Raw genomic sequence first — 20,171 nt, forward strand, 5'->3', positions numbered from 1 at the left:
CATAGTCGAATTTCTGCAAAGAAACCACTACTAAAGGACACCAATAATAAGAAGAGACTTGGCTGGTGACACTGTCAGTGATTTATTTAGAATTCAAGGAACACTTTACCAGCATGGCTGCCACAGCATTCTGCAGCAATATGCCATCCCATCTGGTTTTGCGCTTAGTGGGACTATCATTTGTTTTTCAACAGGATAATGACCCAACACACCTCCAGGCTATGTAAGGGCTATTTGACCAAGATTGAGTGATGTAATGTTGTATCAGATGACCTGGCCGCCACAATTACCCAACCTCAACACAATTGAGATGGTTTGGGATGAGTTGGACCGCAGAGTGAAGGAAAAGCAGTCAACAAGTGCTCAGCATATGTGGAAACTCCTTCAAGACTGTTGGAAAAGCATTCCAGATGAAACTGGTTGAGAGAATGCCAAGAGTGTGCATAGCTGTCATCAAGGAAGATTCAAGAATCTCAAATCTCAAATATATTTAGATTTGTTTGACACTTTTTTGGTAACTACGTGATTCCATATGCGTTATTTCACAGTTTTTATTTCTTATTCTCCAATGTAGAAAATACAAAAAAATTAAGAAAAATCCTTCAATGAGTAGGTGTGTCCAACCTTTTGACTGGTACAGTATATATAAGCACATTTTGAAGAACGACACACAGAGGAGTGTGAGCAGTTAAATGATATTTATTTAAAATAAGATGTTAAAATCTGCAGAGGGACAGAGGAGAGGATTGTCTTACAATCTTACCCAGAGATTCAGAGAAGCACATAAACGAAGCATAGAACCAAATGCAATTATTGGAAAAGTTGGCTCCCATGTGCACTTACTTCCTGGTATATGACATCATCTCTGCCGACCACACATCCAAAATAAGACTAATTTAAAATCCCCTTTATTCATTAAAAAAAATCGATTTATTAGAATTATAGAAATAAAAGACTACTTGCACACTTTGGGGAGTTCTAGTATTGCTTCAAATAGCATTAGCTGAAGAAGTGGCATGTTGAAAATAAGAATAACTATTTGGGTGTTTTTTTCACACAACCACACACATGTCCTCTCCTGAGGGATATACTACAAAGTAGGATCAATGACTTGGCCAGCTAACTTGCCCAAATATTCTGAAATAACTTACTTTTTTTATACTTTTGAAATGGCATGCTCTAATTGACTTAACAACCAAAAACACATATCGAAAATTAGAATTTCTTAATTATCCAGAAAATCGAAGTTATTTCTGGTTTATCAATGTTAGCTGGCTGACTCATTGATCCTGCTTTGTAGTATATCCCTCTGTTCACGCTCCACACACTGAGCTGTAAAACTAATCTGAGGTGTCTATATCTCCCTACATGGGTCTAAAATACTAAAAACATAAACATAAATAACAACAGTACATTAATTTGGCATTTTTACAAAACACAGCTTCAAGAGTCCATCCAGTGTCCGCTTTTCCATTCTGGGTTCTGATAATGAAAACAACAACAACATAAAGGAGAGCTTTCTGTGGCTGGAGAGAAGGGTGGACAGGAGAAAGAGGGGAAGACAGGAGACAGAGGAAATGGAAACTCTGTGTTGGTTCTGTTGGTCCCTGCATCTGACCTCCCCAGAAGATTGACTGGCTGTTCTTCACGTGTAGCACATTCATGTTAAGTCTCCTCTCTGTCCCTGTGTGTTGAGTGGAGAGGCTGAGGTGAGTACAGGTGGCTCCTCTCTGGCTGAGGTGAGGTGAGTACTGTGGTGAGGGGAGTACTGTAGTGGACAGACAGAGAAGTATGTAGTACTGCTGGTCTGTAGTGGGCAGACAAATTGGTCTGTAGTCTTTAAGTCTTTCTCAACAGGGTCAGATAAATCAGGAAGTCCATATCAGATAACATGTGCCATTGAGTCTGCACACAGGCACACACACTCACATATGCACAAACACTCCTCTATGTACAGTACACAGTTGCTTTCTATTTTTCCACACACACAAACACACCACCCGTGGCTCCCTAAGTGGTAAGTTCCTCCCCATTGGCCTCCTGCTTGGTCCTTCTCAGGTTGCTCTTCATCTTCACAAACTCAGGGGTGTTCTCCTGCTCCTCCTCATCCTTCTGCTGGTCCAACTCAAGCTAAACATACAAGATAGACAAGAAAGTTAAGTTACATGTTAGTACAAGTACATGTTAGCTTGTGTGTGATCCCTAACTGTCCTTTCCCTCTCTCTCTGAATTTATTTTCTCAAATGCTGTCAGTCTGTCCATCTTTACAGTGTTGGGTGTGTATGAGTAACACAGTGTGTGTGTGTGTGTGTGTGTGTGTGTGTGTGTGTGTGTGTGTGTGTGTGTGTGTGTGTGTGTGTGTGTGTCTGTGCGTGCGTGCGTGCGTGTGTGTGTGTGTGTGTGTGTGTCTACCTGTTCTAGTTTCTGTTGTCTCTTCATGAGCTCTATCTCCAGGTCGCTCCTCTTGGTGTGTGCCTCCTGCTCCTCCCTCTGGGCCTTGAGGACCTGCTCTCTCTTTCTCTTCTCCAGAACCTTCTGGAGCTCTGGTTTGTTCTGGGGAGCTAGGCCCCTTGGAGAAGCAACCAATCACAGATGTTATTATAGTACTTCCACAGCCAATGACAAGGCACTTTACTGACACAGACACACACAACTAATAATTGACCTGATTACAGTACGGACAGAGACAGGCAGTTCTACATTGATCTATCTGTCACTTCATATTCAGAGAGAGTTACATAAAGCTAAGCCATCCCAGATTAGCCTACATCTAGTAATGTTAGGCAAGCTAGGGGCCATGGCTGGACTGGACAGGAATTGGCATTGGGACTAGGAGATAGAGATTATGTGATGAAATGTATGGCGGCGGCGGGTCTTGACTTGACCATACACACAGATCAGTGTTGAGACACACAATTAGTGAATATCAATCAATCAAAAGTATCCGCCTGTCTACAAATCATATCAACCTCTTTCCTAATATAGCTATCCCTTTCTTTCATTGAGCTGTCCCTTCTGCCAGAGATGACATGCCATTGATGAAACAGGCGTTTACGTTTTGTTGTTATACTACTGTGTAAAGTTCGGGGTTTAGGATTCAGATATTCAATCTGAAAGAGTACAAACACCTATTAGTGAGATGACTACAATATCACCATTATATTAAAGCCTAAAATCTGAACCCTCAAATACTGTTGTTTTCAATTCATTCATGCAGTGTCTAACTACATTATTGATTGCCCTGGTTTTAATTGAAAATGTTGTTCAGTAGGACAAAAACAGGAGAACGTAAATGAGTGGTCTGAATAGACAATATCTAGTAGGATAGAACCGTGTGTGTTATATATAGCCTGACCTCCATCCCTGTACATTTAAACTTTTTTTCAGCCTGAACTGAGTAAGTGATTTCAAAAGAGGTTAAATTAGTCTCAAAGATGCAGTTCTCTTCTCTGTGCACACGCGTGTGTATGTGTGACTGAACATCAGAGGTAGTTGAGGAGAGTGAGAGACCCTCTGTGGGAGATGGTGTTCTAATCCTCCTTGCACAATGTTCCCTTCCCCCTCTCTCCCTCCATCTATCCATTCATCTCTCTTTCTCTCAACCATCCATCTCTCTCATCATCACTAATCCGCTACACCCCAAACATTTCTCTCCATCCTCTTCCTCTCCTTCTCCTCTCCTATCCTCTCTCCTATGTATTTTTCCCCTCATCTCCTCCACAAAGAATACTAAAACCCAGTCAAAACAGCTCCTCTTTCATATAATTTCTAAATCAATAGAGTCTAACATATATACCTCATACCAACTCTGAAACACACATAACACAAACACAATTCTTGTCCATCTCTATTTCACCCCTAACCCACTCCCTCTAACTCTTTCCCCCCTCTCTCCATCCCTCCATACTCCAGAGCCCTGTGTTCATGTCCATAATGCACATGGTTCTGTGCAGCGTGCTAACAGGCAGGGCACAGTGATGTAACATCTGTCAACAGTACACACTGTGTTGGGTGTGTGTGTGTTGATATATAGCATAGCATAGCAACATGAGAAAAGACAGACTTGAGCGTCAGCACTGAAGCTATCAAACACACGCACACACAGTCACACATGAACGCAAATGAGCATGCACTCATAACCAGTGTGATTTGCTGCCACGGACCATTCTGTAACTTACATCTTTCCCAGTGGCAACTGAAGGTACTACAAAACCATTCAGCCAAAGAAAATCTAAAATACAATTCTGAATTTACCAAGACCCACCCATTTATTTTACCCACCCACTCAGTGCAGAGGCAGAGCTTTTCACCGGAAACACCATTATAAATTGTAAAAGTTATAGATTGTGATTGTCGTGTGCTTCTGTGCTATACTAATATTGAAAGTGTTTGGGTAGGAGGAACATTTCCGTGACGTAATAGTTCTGAGACAGCAGAATGCACTAAAGGTTTTATATAATAGTTCTTATTAAAGTTTCATGCATTAAGGTTGACATAACACTACTGTGATGCGTCTCCCCTGGGGGTACCCCCGATACAGGATGTCATAGCATAGCAACACACCGCAGTAGAACACTGTCACACAGTCCCAACAACAGATCTAGGATCAGCTAACTAAAACCTCTATCCTAACCTTAACCAATAGATGTAGGACAACCTATCTGACCCCGAGGAAACACTGGATTATGAACAGAAACGGTAGGTGATCATAAACCTCTGATAGATCACACAGTCAAAAGTCTGAGTTGAAGGTGAGGGTTATAAACTGTTCATAACCATCCTCATTGTCTTAGACTTCATCCATCCTCAGTCAGGGCCAGGATTTATGTCTACCATTACACAGTGATAAGCCCTGTGTGGGTCAGTCAATGGAAGCTAAACTGGTGTTTATCCTCCATTGATGAATAGAAACTTGTTTACAGTTTCCCTCTTTTGAGTAAGACAGGGATCTGGGAATCAGACAACTGGGAAAGAAAATGCAGTAGAAACAGGAGAAATGGAAGGGAAGAAGGAGAGGTGAAGTGTGTGTTGTGTTGCCCCAGTGTTGCCCCCAGTACCCTCACCTCTTTTGGTTCATCATGAGCTCTCGATGGAGGTCCTGGTGGTTTCTGGAGCTCTTGACTGGGTTCAATAGTTTCTTGGGTTTGATCAGCTCCTCACAGTCCCCCTCCAGATAGTCCGGCTCGGCCATTACACTCCTGCCCAGAGACAGAGACAGACCTGTGTCCACACACCGATCTGAGGGGATTCATTATGTTATTAGTCATTTATTATATGATTAATTTACTTGATTAATTTACTGCTGTAATGGTTAACTACACAAGCACACACTCACACTCTCTCTCTCTCACACACACATATATACACACACATACGCACACACACATTCTAAAATCACACCTCACTGTAGGCACCATTACATGTAGTTGTTTTAAGGCATTGTGTGTTTCTGTGCCCAGACATTACGACCCCCACTACTGATGGCAGAGTCTGGAGTTACATAATCATTCCCTTCCACCACAGGAATGTTCTATTCTCCATAAGGAGAACCATATCTGCATACAGACAGACTGCTCTCACTGCAGGTTTCTCAAATGTCGTTCTGAGAACAACAATACAAACATATACAAATCTCCACTTCTTTGTATGGATATTCTGTATTTAAAATACTATACAGAGATTGCATTGGGATATATTACTACACACATAGAATACTAGTTGCTAAGCCAATCAGACATCAATCAGGGAGTTCATCTCATGACCTATTCTCACAAACTGCTTTCAATATCCAAATATAAAGGCTACACATTTCCATATCATACATTTGGTAATCTATTCAGATCATCAGAGCACAATTTCCTGCACCCACCAAATGAATGAGTGCTATGTATGGATAGTAGCCTATATGTTCTAGATAGATGCTCTATCTATTTCATGTAGCCTACAGCTGATTTGTGTGTCCAAGACCCTTTTCCCCCTTGGAGACAATCCATTGTATTGAAAACTCATTATAGAACATGAAATATGGCTATCCCGACACAGATAACTTCATAACGCCACAACTACTGACAATCAGGATAACAATACCCACACAGACATGCAAAAATCTAACCCCGTATCCATTCATTACCATAGCCAGGTATAAAAAGTTATGAGATACACTTATATCAGTAAAACATATGCATAATAAGACCGGCTAGAAGGCGTCAAGTGTTCATCAAACAACGCACATTTTACAAACTCTCCAACTTACCCTGCAGGAGGTGAGGAAAAACTGGCATTCTACACATAGTTGCCATCTGGACTATTGATTTGAAGTCATAGTAGTAGTAATAATAATAATAATAATAGTGGTACTGTACTATCAATAGCCTGGTATGACCTCTGGACAGGAGAAGAGAAAACAGAGGAGCTCCTGCTGGTCTGTGTGCAAGCAGCTATTCTACTGAGGGGAGAATGGCGCCTCTGGTTGGAATGAGCTTTGATGAGATGCACTATTATCTAATAGCAGCCCACTACACACACGCCCTCCCCTCACACACACACACACACACACACACACACACACACACACACACACACACACACACACACACACACACACACACACACACACACACACACACACACACACACACACACACACTCTCTCTCTCTCTCTGGAAACGTCAAATAACCGACAACAAGCTATTCTCTTTCTCAGAGTTCCAAGGTGAGCTAGGTGTGTAATTGGTCGCATTCCAATGTGTATGTGTTTCTATGAATTAGTAGCCTAGGCCAAAAGTACTCCGATGTTAGAACTGTGGGCATTACTTAGGTAATAGTAACATTTCATAGCCTATGCCATAAGAAGCATTTCTCAGAATGGATCATCAGCATCACGCAGTGTAGGCTACATGACCAAAAACACCCCATCTGCAATATAGGCCTGCAGCCTAATTCATAATAAAAACAATTAAAAAACATAAGTTCTAAACATCATAAATTGAAAGTTGATTCTGTGTGTAAGCCGAAAGTACAACAACAATAATAACATCACAAGCATGGAGCTGTAATACTGTATGTCCCATTAAAAACAAGTGCCCTGAAGATATGTAATGTTTCTATCTCACCACTAGAGTTCGCTGCTGCCTCACATCCCAGTGAAGACCATAACAAAGAGCCAGTTACATAACAAAGAGACGGATAAACAACCATGTCTCCCACACGTTTTGAATGGGGTTTTTCTCTTGATGAGGGCCAGATGTACTAAGTATTTGCATGAGAGGAACAGTCGATAAATAATTTGCATGAGAGGAACATCCTCAGAGAGGAACAGTCGACAAAGAAAAACAGAAAGATGATACTTAGATCCCATTATGTGAGAGATGAGACTATTGTTTTTTACACCATGTGGGGTATACATGTGCAGACATTGCACTTGAACAAAACAAAACGTTTTGCCGTCATAACTACACATAACCCCTGTGTATTTCATATGAAGGCAATAGTGTGTGTGCTCATGCATACTGTGTGTATGCGTGTCTGTGCTGTGGGTGTGCATGTGCTGATTGTGTACATCAAAAGCAATAACCGTAAGTGAGAGCAGGGGTGGGTAGTGGAGCAATCAGGTGGGGGGTGTTAAAAGCATCAGTTTGGCTTTAACACATCTGGTGGCAGTTCCACTTCCTCGCCTCATGGGAAAAGGAAGTGACGTAGGGAGTTGAAAGGGCCAACGCTCAACTACTGTCCCCTCTAAAGTCCCAGACGGGCTACATCTCAATAGTCTGCTTTTACTATCCTCATCTCCTTTTCATCTCCTTTTCTTCTTGACCAATTATCAAGGACGACTGGACTGGTGAAAATATAGTTCGGAAAATCTACCTGTGGTTTTTAAAAAATAATAAAAGGGAAGAGTATGGAGACATGTCCTCTCCCTTCTTGCCTGAGACAGACAGACATTCAGAGAGGTGTAACATACTGCCACCAGACTTGAGCACTACAATACTGTCACAGAGAGCTCCTTTCTTTCCCATCTAGTTGGTCACTCAACCGTCTTTGTGGTCATACTCCCCAGATGAATCCTTTGCCTAGGAAGGTGACACACATGACAGTAAACACACACACACACACACCTTATCCTGTGGGACATATCTGTCAACACTAAGACCCAATCACCATTTATAGGTCAAAGCTTTCAACACCGTGTGTGTGTGTGTGTGTGTGTGTGTGTGTGTGTGTGTGTGTGTGTGTGTGTGTGTGTGTACATTACTTTTCTGGAGTGCACTTCCTGCTATTCCAGGCATCCCAATTAAAACAGCTCCTTCATTTTTATAGGTGTAGGAACCAGACGGCTTTTATTTGAGAATCTCAATTGCATACTTCTCGCGTCCTCTTGCCTCACACTCAAAACCCATTGGAGGAGAATGTCAGAGGGGAGGGACCTAGGAGGAGGCAAGTAGAGAGGATGAGACGAGCATGCAATTGAGATCCAGTTATGTCCGACAACCTCAACACAGAGGAACTAACATTGTAAACACACTGCTATATGTTCAGAGGACACTGTTGTACTGCCCACACAGGAGAGGAGAGGAGTCAAACTGCAGTTTTCATCTTCTTTTTTACTCTTTGTATGTCACCCCTGCCACGACCTCTACGCGACTATGACCTCACATCCTGTGTGTGAGTGACACTGGGAAACCAGCGGGTAGGAGATAGGGGTGAAAGGTAAAAATAAACAGAGAGAGATAGAGACAGGGAGAATCAGAGGGTGTCAACATCTCAAAAGAAATACTAATGAGTGAACTAATGGATGAGCACTTTCTGATTGGGTGTCCATTTGTGTTTATATTTCTAAGTAGGAAAGAGTGAGAGGGAGGAAGGAAGGGAGGGAATGACGGTGTGAGTGTGTGTATAAAGGAGGTGTGTGTGTGTAAAGGAGGTGTGCATGTGCGTCCCTGTGTCTACCCTTGCAGGCTGCATTAGGGCTAATTGAATGACAGTCCTGGCACAGCACACAGAGTGCTGCACTAGGATATTGCATCAGCATTGCTTGCTCTTCGTTGGGTCTGAACTAACAGCAGCACTACATGTTTCAACAGACATGCACGCACACACTCACGTATGTCGGCATGCACACACAAACTTTCTGTTGTTGGCCTGGTGCCGAGGGTGTGAGTGATGACTGGTCACCATGGTGATGGTGGAACAATGACAGTTGAGTGCAAGTTGTGAGATGATTTAGACTAAAATAATCTAAATTATGGGAAATTACACTTGCTTATTGCAAGGTCGTAGGTTGAGAGAACCCCTTTCACTTTGTTCATGTAGTTCTGATGCCCTCAGAGTGAGAGGGAGAGATATGCCCCCCTACCCCCCACAACAACACACAACACACACATACACAGGGAGTTAGGAAAGCAAAGGCTAGCTTTCAAACAGACATTTGCATCCTATAGCACAAACTCCAAAAGGTTCTGGGACACTGTAAAGTCCATGGAGAATAAGAGCACCTCCTCCCAGCTGCCCACTGCACTGAGGATAGGAAACACTGTCACCACCGATAAATCTACGATAATCGAGAATTTCAATCAGCATTTTTCTACGGCTGGCCATGCTTTCCACCTGGCTACCCTTACCCCGGTCAACAGCTCTGCACCCCCCACAGCAACTTGCCCAAGCCTCCCCCATTTATCCTTCACCCAAATCCAGATAGCTGATGTTCTGAATGTGCTGCAAAATCTGGACCCCTACAAATCAGCTGGGCTAGACAATCTGGACCCTCTCTTTCTAAAATTATCCACCGCAATTGTTGCAACCGTTATCACTAGCCTGTTCAACCTCTTTCGTATCGTCTGAGAACCCTAAAGATTGGAAAGCTGCCGCTGGTCAGCCCCCTCTTCAAAGGGGGAGACACTCTAGACCCAAACTGTTACAGACCTACATCTATCCTACCCTGCCTTTCTAAAGTTTTCAAAAGCCAAGTTATTAACAATCAGATCACCGACCATTTCGAATCCCACCGTACCTTCTCCGCTATGCAATCTGGTTTCGGAGCTGGTCAAGGGTGCACCTCAGCCACGCTCAAGGTCCTAAATGATATCATAACCGCCATCGATAAAAGACAATACTGTGCAGCCGTCTTCATCGACCTGGCCAAGGCTTTCGTCTCTGTCAATCACCGCATTCTTATCGGCAGACTCAACAGCCTTGGTTTCTCAAATGACTGCCTCGCCTGGTTCACCAACTACTTCTCAAATAGAATTCAGTATGTCAAATCGGAGGGCCTGTTGTCCGGACCTCTGGTGGTCTCTATGGGGGTGCCACAGGGTTCAATTCTCGGGCCGACTCTCTTCTCTGTATACATCAATGATGTCACTCTTGCTGCTGGTGATTCTCGGATCCACCTCTATGCAGACGAAACCATTTTGTATATTTCTGGCCCCTCTTTGGACACTGTGCTAACAAACCTCCAGATGAGCTTCAATGCCATACAACACTCCTTCCGTGACCTCCAAATGCTTTTAAATGCAAGTAAAACTAATTGCATGCTCTTCAAACGATCGCTGCCCGCACCCGCCTGCCCGTCCAGCATCACTACTCTTGACGGTTCTGACTTAGAATATGTGGACAACTACAAATACCTAGGTGTCTGGTTAGACTGTACACTCTCCTTCCAGACTCACATTAAGCATCTCCAATCCAAAATTAAATCTAGAATCGGCTTCCTATTTCGCAACAAAGCCTCCTTCACTCATGCTGCTAAACATACCCTCGTAAAACTGACTATCCTACCGATCCATGACTTCGGTGATGTCATTTACAAAATAGCCTCCAACACTCTACTCAGCAAATTGGATGCAGTCTATCACAGTGCCATCCGTTTTGCCACCAAAGCCCCATATACTACCCACCACTGTGACCTGTATGCTTTCACTGGCTGGCCCTCGCTTCTTATTCGTCGCCAAACTTACTACAGTTGCACACACTGTATATAGATTTTCTATATATTTATTTACTGTACGTTTGTTTATTCCATGTGTAACTCTGTTGTTGTTTATGTCGCACTGCTTTGCTTTGTCTTGGAAAGGTCGCAGTTGTAAATGAGAACTTGTTCTCAACTAGCTTACCTGGTTAAATAAAGGTGAAATAAATAAAAAATAAAAACATTTAGCTATGAAGAAAACCCTGAGAAAAAGATAGAGATATACAGCCTTCTAACTGACAGAGGAGAGATGAGGAGGAGGAGGAGGAGGAGGAGGAGCAACGGAGGAATATGTGGAACAGTGACATTTAGCAGCTCAGATGTTGTTTCTCACTCAGGTCCCCACACGAAGCGCACACACCCAGAATGAGTTTCGGGTGACTGAGGTTTGGTTAGTGTTTCCTGTCCCAGAGCTCGAATTTGAAGGGGCTGATGAGAGGGCTGGAATTTTAGAGTCTCTTCCCTGAATGACTGCTGGGAGATCACCGCTCCCTTCACACATACACTGAATGATGTCAAATTGGGGTTCTGTTTCTATACATCAAACTTTTCTCAGAACACACACCCACATAGAGCTGAGTGAGTCATGCCAGGCATGCTCTGTGTCAGACACTAGGAATGTGAACTGAACTTCAAACGTCACTTCAGTTCACTAGGAGGAGCCCTGTAAAGGCTGTAAATTCATAACACTGGGAATACTGAAACAGTGAAATGGAACATTTGTGAACTCTAATCAGCCCTGATGTCATTCCTCAGGGAACAGTGAACACAGTGAGACAGCCCAAGTACAACACATCCTATCAGTGTCAGCCTTCCACTGAGGGATTTAGCAGTATAGCTACCAGCCAAGAGACACACCACAACATCATGTCTACAGGCACAGTGAATGTTGGTTTCCTCAAGTACACCATTCTTGTCCATTGCAGCTTGTGCAAACTTGTCTTTTCTGGGAAGTGAAAGTGCAACAGCAGCATTTCCCAACCATGACCTGAGCATTTAACATGCCATGGTCAGAGTGTACGAGCGGCTCGAGTTAGGATTTAATTCTACGTCGGGCAGAAATGACTGTTTGAATCAGGAACGTTTCCTCTCACGACCTCTACAAGCCAGAACATTGAATAAAATGAAATGTTAACATACTTTACCGGTTGCCCGTGCGGTTGTTCCTTTTGGCGATAGGAATTTGAGATAATATATCCATAAAAAAGTATCATTTCATCAACATTTCAAAGTGCTGGTAGTGTGTTCAGATTTATATCACCTGAAGCATGTGCTAGTGCATGTATTTTCATCTTGTGCACATGATGTAATTGTACTTTCCGGTGGATATATTGTCTCACATTCCTACCGCCAAAAGGACCACCCGGTTATTTCATTTCACGTTTTGGCTTGTAGAGGTCGTGAAAGGAAACATTCCTGATTCAAACGCTCATCTCTGCCCGACATACAGTATAATGAATTCACTGCAATTCAACGTTGGGTTTATAGCAAAGGATATATGTAGCTTTGTTCATAAACCTATCTGTACAGAGATGTTCTCTCCCTCTCTTTGCCACACCCAGGCATCTTCCTGTGGGGCAATCTCCACACTGTACAGTGAGATGGCTCCACTTAATGTGTACTTCCTGTTGTTAGGAGCTTTCTGTGTCATACTAAGTAACTAACCAACCAAACTAGCTAACTACCTAACTAACCAACTAGCTAACTCGTTGGTCCCAGTTCTACATTAAAACCCAATGTATCTCTGAAACCTGTGAAGACAAACTGTCTGTTTTAACTCAACAGATTTTCTGAGGCACTGAGTGTGGTATTTATCCATGAGCTTTAGCATATCTCTTAGTTTGACACAAAATAGATATACTGGGAGGGAAAAGTGAAGTCATGTTCCTCCCCCATTGTTAAGGGTTATTTTTCAAGGAGAGGTTTGTGTTATCATACACACACTCACACACGTTATGACTGGCAGGGTCAGAGGCAGAATAAAGAGTGAATGGAGCTCATTGAAAGAGCAGAGGCATCAGTTTGAGTCCCGCCATAGGAATGTGATGAACCTGCAGAACTATTGTACTGGAGCACGGCCCCATCCACACATACAGTACACACCTCAGAGAACAGAGGATAGTAGAGTGAAATACACAGGTGGCTGTGTAACTAACCATATATTGTCCTCCAGACAGACAAGGGGAAATCAAAGCCCCCCCCCCCCCCACACACACACACACACACACACACACACACACACATACACACACACACACACACACACACACCCCTGCTGGACACCAGCCTCACAAATGATGGGGGTGGGGTAGAGGGGGCTGTTTTGGGTGGCAGCTGTCCCTCTCTCCTGTCCCCCTGACACAATGGCAGCTCTATGGGTCACATATACCCCCTCACAGATGGGACCAACACATGTGAGCATAGGAATGCTTAAGGTATATCTGACCAGCCATATCTCTTCACTTTAGGTCAGACACCACCGCGAGGAGGAATGACCTTACTTCAACAAACGCACACACCGTTTGAACAGACAGTCAGACCCATGCAGATCTCTTATTGTGAGCTAAGCCCTGATTGGATGGATGGTATGGTAGCGCGGATTAGGTCTCCTTTGTTTACATGCTGCTGCAAAAAACAGCATCAACAACAACTGTTTCCATTAGCAACATGTTTGATACCATAACAGTGAGAGACAGACAGATACACATAAACATGCACCACAGGGGCACAAAAACACACACACAGAACAGGGTAATGATACACAACCACAAACACTAATTGAACACATTGGTCACCAAACAACCAGGTGTCCCAAAAGCAGACTAATAGGAGTTATCATCATACACTGTCTTTGTTCTCTTTTGTGTTTTGTTGTAAATTGCAGCACAAATCAAGAGTTGTAATGTAGCAAAACAAAATATACAGACAAAAAATGTTTTCAATCTTTTTTGTCAACAAGCTATTTTCAATATACTGCTTGACAGAGACGCTAAGCTGCTAGTCATCAAGCTAACAAAGTTGGTACCAGATGAGTTTTGCAATGGAGCCCTCTTTGTCTGGAGAAATAAATGAACGGTTCTAAGCTTTGTTTTGGGAAAAAACGGATCACTCAGAATTCCAATGCGGCAATTGTTTGCTTGCCCGAGGATTATAGGCTTGAGGTGGATTCCTTGATCACACAGGTTGCCAGTCTATGTGAGAAACTGGGGAAAATGCAGAGTGGAATGTTAACATTTTCTATACCGGTGGTTGGACAGCGTTCACGCTTGTTGGGTGCATCTCCGACTTGTCGTTTGTCATTATCTGACTGGCCGGTGTTGCCCGGAGCTCCCCCATCAGATAGTGGAGTTAAAGGTGCACAGCAAGAGGAGCAAGGCAAATCAACGATGGTCGCATGTTACGAGCTGTGGAAGTCGAAGGCAGCGGCCTCCTGCAAAGCAGTCTACACTCCCAACGAGAGGCCCGAAGCGGAAGCAAACAACAAATAGTTTCGCCGTCCTGGTGCCTGTGTCTGCAGCCTCAGTGCCTACTACTACGATTTTGAAGTCGTCAATCTTCTGTCCCTGCTCTGGGTCGAGCGGGACTTCCCATCTGTTGGAGGCCTGCACCAGGCGCAGGGAGCAACGGGCTCAAGTTATCCTGCCTCTCGCCAGTCCATAAAGGGTTCTTCGAATCCTGTGAAGCATGGGAGTGGACGGATTTCCTCATCCTTCTCGCTAGCCGTGATTTTGGGCAGCTCCATGGTAAGAATTGTGACCGTTCCTGATGCAAAAACAATGTCCTATCCAGGAGCGAGAGTAAATTAAATTACTAAGTTGCTCCCGAATGTACTACGCCAGGACATGGAAATCGATTCTATCGTAGTCCATGTGGTTTTAATGACATTATGAAGAGCAGCTCTGAACAGTTGAAACTGGATTTTAAAGAGCTGATTGACTCTCTGCTAGACACTAACAAAAGACCCATCATATCTGGCCCTGTGCCCTCTGAATCGTGGCATTGAACGCTTTAGCAGGATTCTTTCTCTTCACAACTGGCTATGTGATTATTGCAGCTCAATAGGTGTAACTTTTGTTGACAATGCCAGCAACAAACACTGATACTACATATCCAAGTATATCTGACCAAATTATGAAAGACAAGCATTGTAAAATTGACAACAAACTTTCTGCGTGCTTATAGATAAGGACATTCAACAAGCACAGTACTTACACAAATGACTGATGATTGGCTGAGAGAAATTGATAATAAAAAGATTGTGGGGTCTGTTTTGTTAGACTTTAGTGCGGCTTTGATTTTATTGATCATAGTCTGCTTCTGGAAAAATGTATGTGTTATGGCTTTACACCCCCTACTATTTTGTGGATAAAGAGTTACCTGTATAACTGAACACAGAGGGTGTTCTTTAATGGAAGCCTGTCCAACATGATCCAGATAGAATCAGGAATTCCCCAGGGCAGGTGTCTAGGCCCCTTACTTTCTTCAATCTTTGCTAATGACATGCCCCTGCCTTTGCGTAAAGCCAGTGTGTCTATATATGCGGATAACTCAACACTATACATGTCAGCTACTACAGCAACTAAAATGACTGCAACATGTAACAAAGAGCCGCAGGGACAAATCATTCACTAAACCCTAAACCTCAACTAAATCGAAATCATGTGGAAATTGAGCAAGCTGACGTGACTAAACTGCTTGGAGTAACCCTGGATTGTAAATTGTCATGGTCAAAACATGTTGATATAACAGTAGCTAAGATGGGGAGAAGTCTGTCCATAATAACAGCACTATCAACAAGGCAGGTCCTACAGGCCCTAGTTTTGTCGCACCTGGTGTACTGTTCAGTCGTGTGGTCAGGTGCCACAAAAAGGGACACGGCTGGCCCTTGCATGTCCACAGAGTGCTAATATTAATAATATTAATAATATTAATATGCCCACAAGACATGCCACCAGAACAGAACAGAAAGTCCAGAACAGGCTATGGGAGGCGCACAGTACTACATAGTCCATGACTACATCAAGTAACTAATGCAAGCAGTAAAATTAGATTTAAAAACCAGATCAAATTACACCTTATGGAACATCGGGGACTGTGAAGCAACATAAACATAGGCACATACATATGCATACACACACACACGATAACATACGCACTATACACACACGTACAGTGGGGCAAAAAAGTATTTAGTCAGCCACCAATTGTGAAAGTTCTCCCACTTAAAAAGATGAGAGAGGCCTGTAATTTTCATCAAAGGTACACTTCAACTATGACAGACAAAATTAGGGAAAAAAATCCAGAAAATCACATTTTAGGATTTTTAATGAATTTATTTGCAAATTATGGTGGAAAATAAGTATTTGGTCATCTACAAACAAGCAAGATTTCTGGCTATCACAGACCTGTAACTTCTTATTTAAGAGGCTCCTCTGTCCTCCACTAGTTACCTGTATTAATGGCACCTGTTTGAATTTGTTATCAGTATAAAAGTCACCTGTTCACAACCTCAAACAGTCACACGCCAAACTCCACTATGGCCAAGACCAAAGAGCTGTCAATGGACACCAGAAACAAAATTGTAGACCTGCACCAGGCTGGGAAGACTGAATCTGCAATAGGTAAGCAGCTTGGTTTGAAGAAATCAACTGTGGGAGCAATTATTAGGAAATGGAAGACATACAAGACCCCTGATAATCTCCCTCGATCTGGGGCTCCACACAAGATCTCACCCCGTGGGGTCAAAATGATCACAAGTACGTTGAGCAAAAATCCCAGAACCACACGGGGGGACCTAGTGAATGACCTACAGAGAGCTGGGATCAAAGTAACAAAGCCTACCATCTGTAACACACTACGCCGCCAGGGACTCAAATCCTGCAGTGCCAGACGTGTCCCCCTGCTTAAGCCAGTACATGTCCAGGCCCGTCTGAAGTTTGCTAGAGAGTATTTGGATGATCCAGAAGAAGATTGGGAGAATGTCAAATGGTCAGATTAAACAAAAATATAACTTTTTGGTAAAAACTCGTTGTGTTTGGAGGACAAAGAATGCTGAGTTGCATCCAAAGAACACCATACCTACTGTGAAGCATGGGGGTGGAAACATCATGCTTTGGGGCTGTTTTTCTGCAAAGGGACCATGACGACTGATCCTTGTAAAATGAAAGAATGAATGGGGATATGTATCGTGAGATTTTGAGTGAAAACCTCCTTCCATCAGCAAGGGCATTGAAGATGAAACGTGGCTGGGTCTTTCAGCATGACAATGATCCCAAACACACCGCCCGGGCAACGAAGAAGTGGCTTCGTAAGAAGCATTTCAAGGTCCTGGAGTGGCCTAGCCAGTCTCCAGATCTCAATTCCATAGAAAATCTTTGGAGGGAGTTGAAAGTCCATGTTGCCCAGCAACAGCCCCAAAACATCACTGCTCTAGAGGAGATCTTCATGGAGGAATGGACCAAAATACCAGCAACAGTGTGAAAACCTTGTGAAGACTTACAGAAAACGTTTGACCTCTGTCATTGCCAACAAAGGGTATATAACAAAGTATTGAGATAAACTTTTGTTATTGACCAAATACTTATTTTCCACCACAATTTGCAAAAAAAATCATTACAAATCCTACAATGTGATTTTCTGGATTTTGACTTCTCATTTTGTCTGTCATAGTTGAAGTGTACCTATGATGAAAATTACAGGTCTCTCTCATCTTTTTAAGTGGGAGAACTTGCACAATTGGTGGCTGACTAAATACTTTTTTGCCCCACTGTACACATGGATTTTGTACTGTAGATATGTGGTAGTGGTGGAGTTGGGGCCTGAGGGCACACAGTGTGTTGTGAAATCTGTGAATGTATTGTAATGTTTTTAAAATTGTATAAACTGCCTTAATTTTGCTGGACCCTAGGATTAGTAGCTTCTGCCTTGGCAGCAGATAATGGGGATCCATAATAAATACAAATACAAATTACGGCTCTGAAACTCTTGCCCATTATAATAACTATGAACAGTTAGTTAGTTGGCCTACTTTGTGACTTTAGTTTCTGACTGAGCTCAAAGAGTACAGTAATGCGGTCCTGTACCTCCATTCTGAAGAAAGACTGTGTGTGTGTGTGTGTGTGTGTGTGTGTGTGTGTGTGTGTGTGTTAAATAATACAGGATCATGTGTCTTATCATATGATTCAGCCTAGGTGTTAATCTAATGAATGTAGCTCAAACTCCCATTGTCCTGTATCCTTCAGCCCGACGAGCTCTCTTACTGTTGGGAGGGGAGCTTTTAGAGTCTCTCTGTGTTTCTGTGTGTGTGTGTGTGTGTGTGTGTGTGTCAGTGTGTAAACCCATTTTCTTTTAAATATAGAGTGGCTGGTGTGGTAATGGTACTTTATTCTGATTGAGCCTCCTAAACCAATGAAGAGAAATCAATGCAACACCATAGAGAAGTTGTGTGCGTGTGCATGCATTCGTGTCTTTGTTCCATGCCATAAACATTCAGAGATTGTAGTGTATGAATATGTACTAATACAACTGTGTTGGTGTGTAAGTGTGTAAGCACATGTTGTATGGCCCCATCCTTTGTTTTATTCATGTTATTGAACACCATTTGTAGGGCAGAAAGAGAGAGTAAAACATGTTGCAGGTGTGTGACCGCCTCCAGCCCTCAGCTCTATCATCAAGTCTAGTACACACAGAGGGAAGGGGAGAGATCCCCCCCTCCTCCCCATGCCGCCATAATGTGGATCCATGGCAACCATAGCGCCAGCATGGTGTAAATAAATCCTTTGTGTTCTAGGGTTCTATCACTTCATTGCGTGGCTTCTAGGTTATGGGCAATTCCATGGTAAAGGAATTACGCTGATTCAAAACTTTAACACAGCATACAACTCTATCCACAAGGACTACGTTTAACAATTTACACAGAACATTTTACAAAAACACATTTCACTTGAAGAACAGTACAAATGCAACGTTTGGTAACAGAATCATTATGTTACCAAACTTTCCATCTGCACTGTATCATATGTAGCCTAGCCTAGCCTATACACATATATCCAGATCATATTCAGCAAAGTGATCTACTGTCAGGAAACCAGTGGTTGTAGAGCACATAACAAAGACAAGTCTTTATTATGACATGATCAGATGATTTTATCCAAGACAAATATATATGTGGAGCATGTGGCAATCAGACTCACAACCTCCAACTCTAGCGGAGTCATCTGAGGCAGATCAAGTCCTAAAAGACCAGCTCTTTGCACAAAGAAACACACGAATACGCAGACAAAGACACATAAGCAACAAGGTAGACTTTACGGCTCATAAATGCTAATCATATGGGAGGAGGTTAGTGGAAACTAAATCAGAGAGAGAGAGAACTAGACCAGGATAGAGCTAGAGGGAGGTATGTGCAGCATTGGCAGTATAGGTCTGCTCAGAATAGTCTGCTGACTAATGAACATGGTTGTCCTACTCCAACCGCACAGCGACACAGAGAAATATGGCACACTGATTGATGTACAGTATATACCTAGAGGGCCCTAAACACACATGTGCATTCTGAGATATGGACAAATTCCATTCCAGAATAACAGAGACAAGGACACATTCCATTCCAGAATACCGGCGATATGGACCAATGCCATTCCAGAGTACCTGTGACAGGGACACATTCCATTCCAGAATACCTGAGACAGGGACACATTCCATTCCAGAATACCTGAGACAGGGACACATTCCATTCCAGAATACCTGAGACAGACATCTATTTGTGGCGTATTGCTGCACGTTGCAGTTGGTAATGTATATCCTTGATATATCACTGGGGATGATATGTCTGCATTCCATGGAGAACCCATGGAACCCGCGTGTGTGTGTGTGTGTGTGTGTGTGTGTGTGTGTGTGTGTTGTGTGTGTGTGTGTGTGTGTGTGTGTCCGTGTCCCATACGGGAAACATGATGAACAAAGAAAGAGCAGGATCAGGGGAAGCGAGAGCAAGATAGAGAGAGAAAAAGAGAGAAAAGGAGGGGGTAGTTCAAAGATCAGAAAACAGATGTAAAGCAAACTGCCTTCTAAATGACTACCACATGTGTTGGCACTTCCCTCTCTTCCCCACTCACTCACTCTCTCTACTCTGGAACACAGTGCAACTCACTCATTCATATTCTCCCTTTCTCTTATTCATCTATTTCACTCATCTCTCCCATCTCCTTCT

The 20,171-nt window shown here is 43.0% G+C and overlaps 1 protein-coding gene across 9 annotated transcripts in view; it reads right to left on the reverse strand.

Moving 5' to 3' along the window:
* Positions 1 to 685: 685 nt before the first annotated feature.
* The window catches only part of LOC139372583 (protein FAM107B-like), a 54,059-nt gene continuing 34,573 nt past the window's right edge, over positions 686 to 20,171 (reverse strand). For 7 of the 9 annotated variants that reach the window (XM_071112338.1, XM_071112347.1, XM_071112367.1 and 4 more), the window contains 3 exons: positions 5,064 to 5,238; positions 2,413 to 2,569; positions 686 to 2,130 (listed from right to left, as the gene is read on the reverse strand). In XM_071112338.1, coding sequence (XP_070968439.1) covers positions 2,011 to 2,130; positions 2,413 to 2,569; positions 5,064 to 5,238 — 452 coding nt within the window. In that variant the 3' untranslated portion in view covers positions 686 to 2,010. The other 2 variants (XM_071112398.1, XM_071112330.1) reach the window with 2 other exon arrangements.

The sequence above is a fragment of the Oncorhynchus clarkii genome, chromosome 2, assembly GCF_045791955.1.
Source record: "Oncorhynchus clarkii lewisi isolate Uvic-CL-2024 chromosome 2, UVic_Ocla_1.0, whole genome shotgun sequence".
Classification (NCBI taxonomy): domain Eukaryota; kingdom Metazoa; phylum Chordata; class Actinopteri; order Salmoniformes; family Salmonidae; genus Oncorhynchus; species Oncorhynchus clarkii.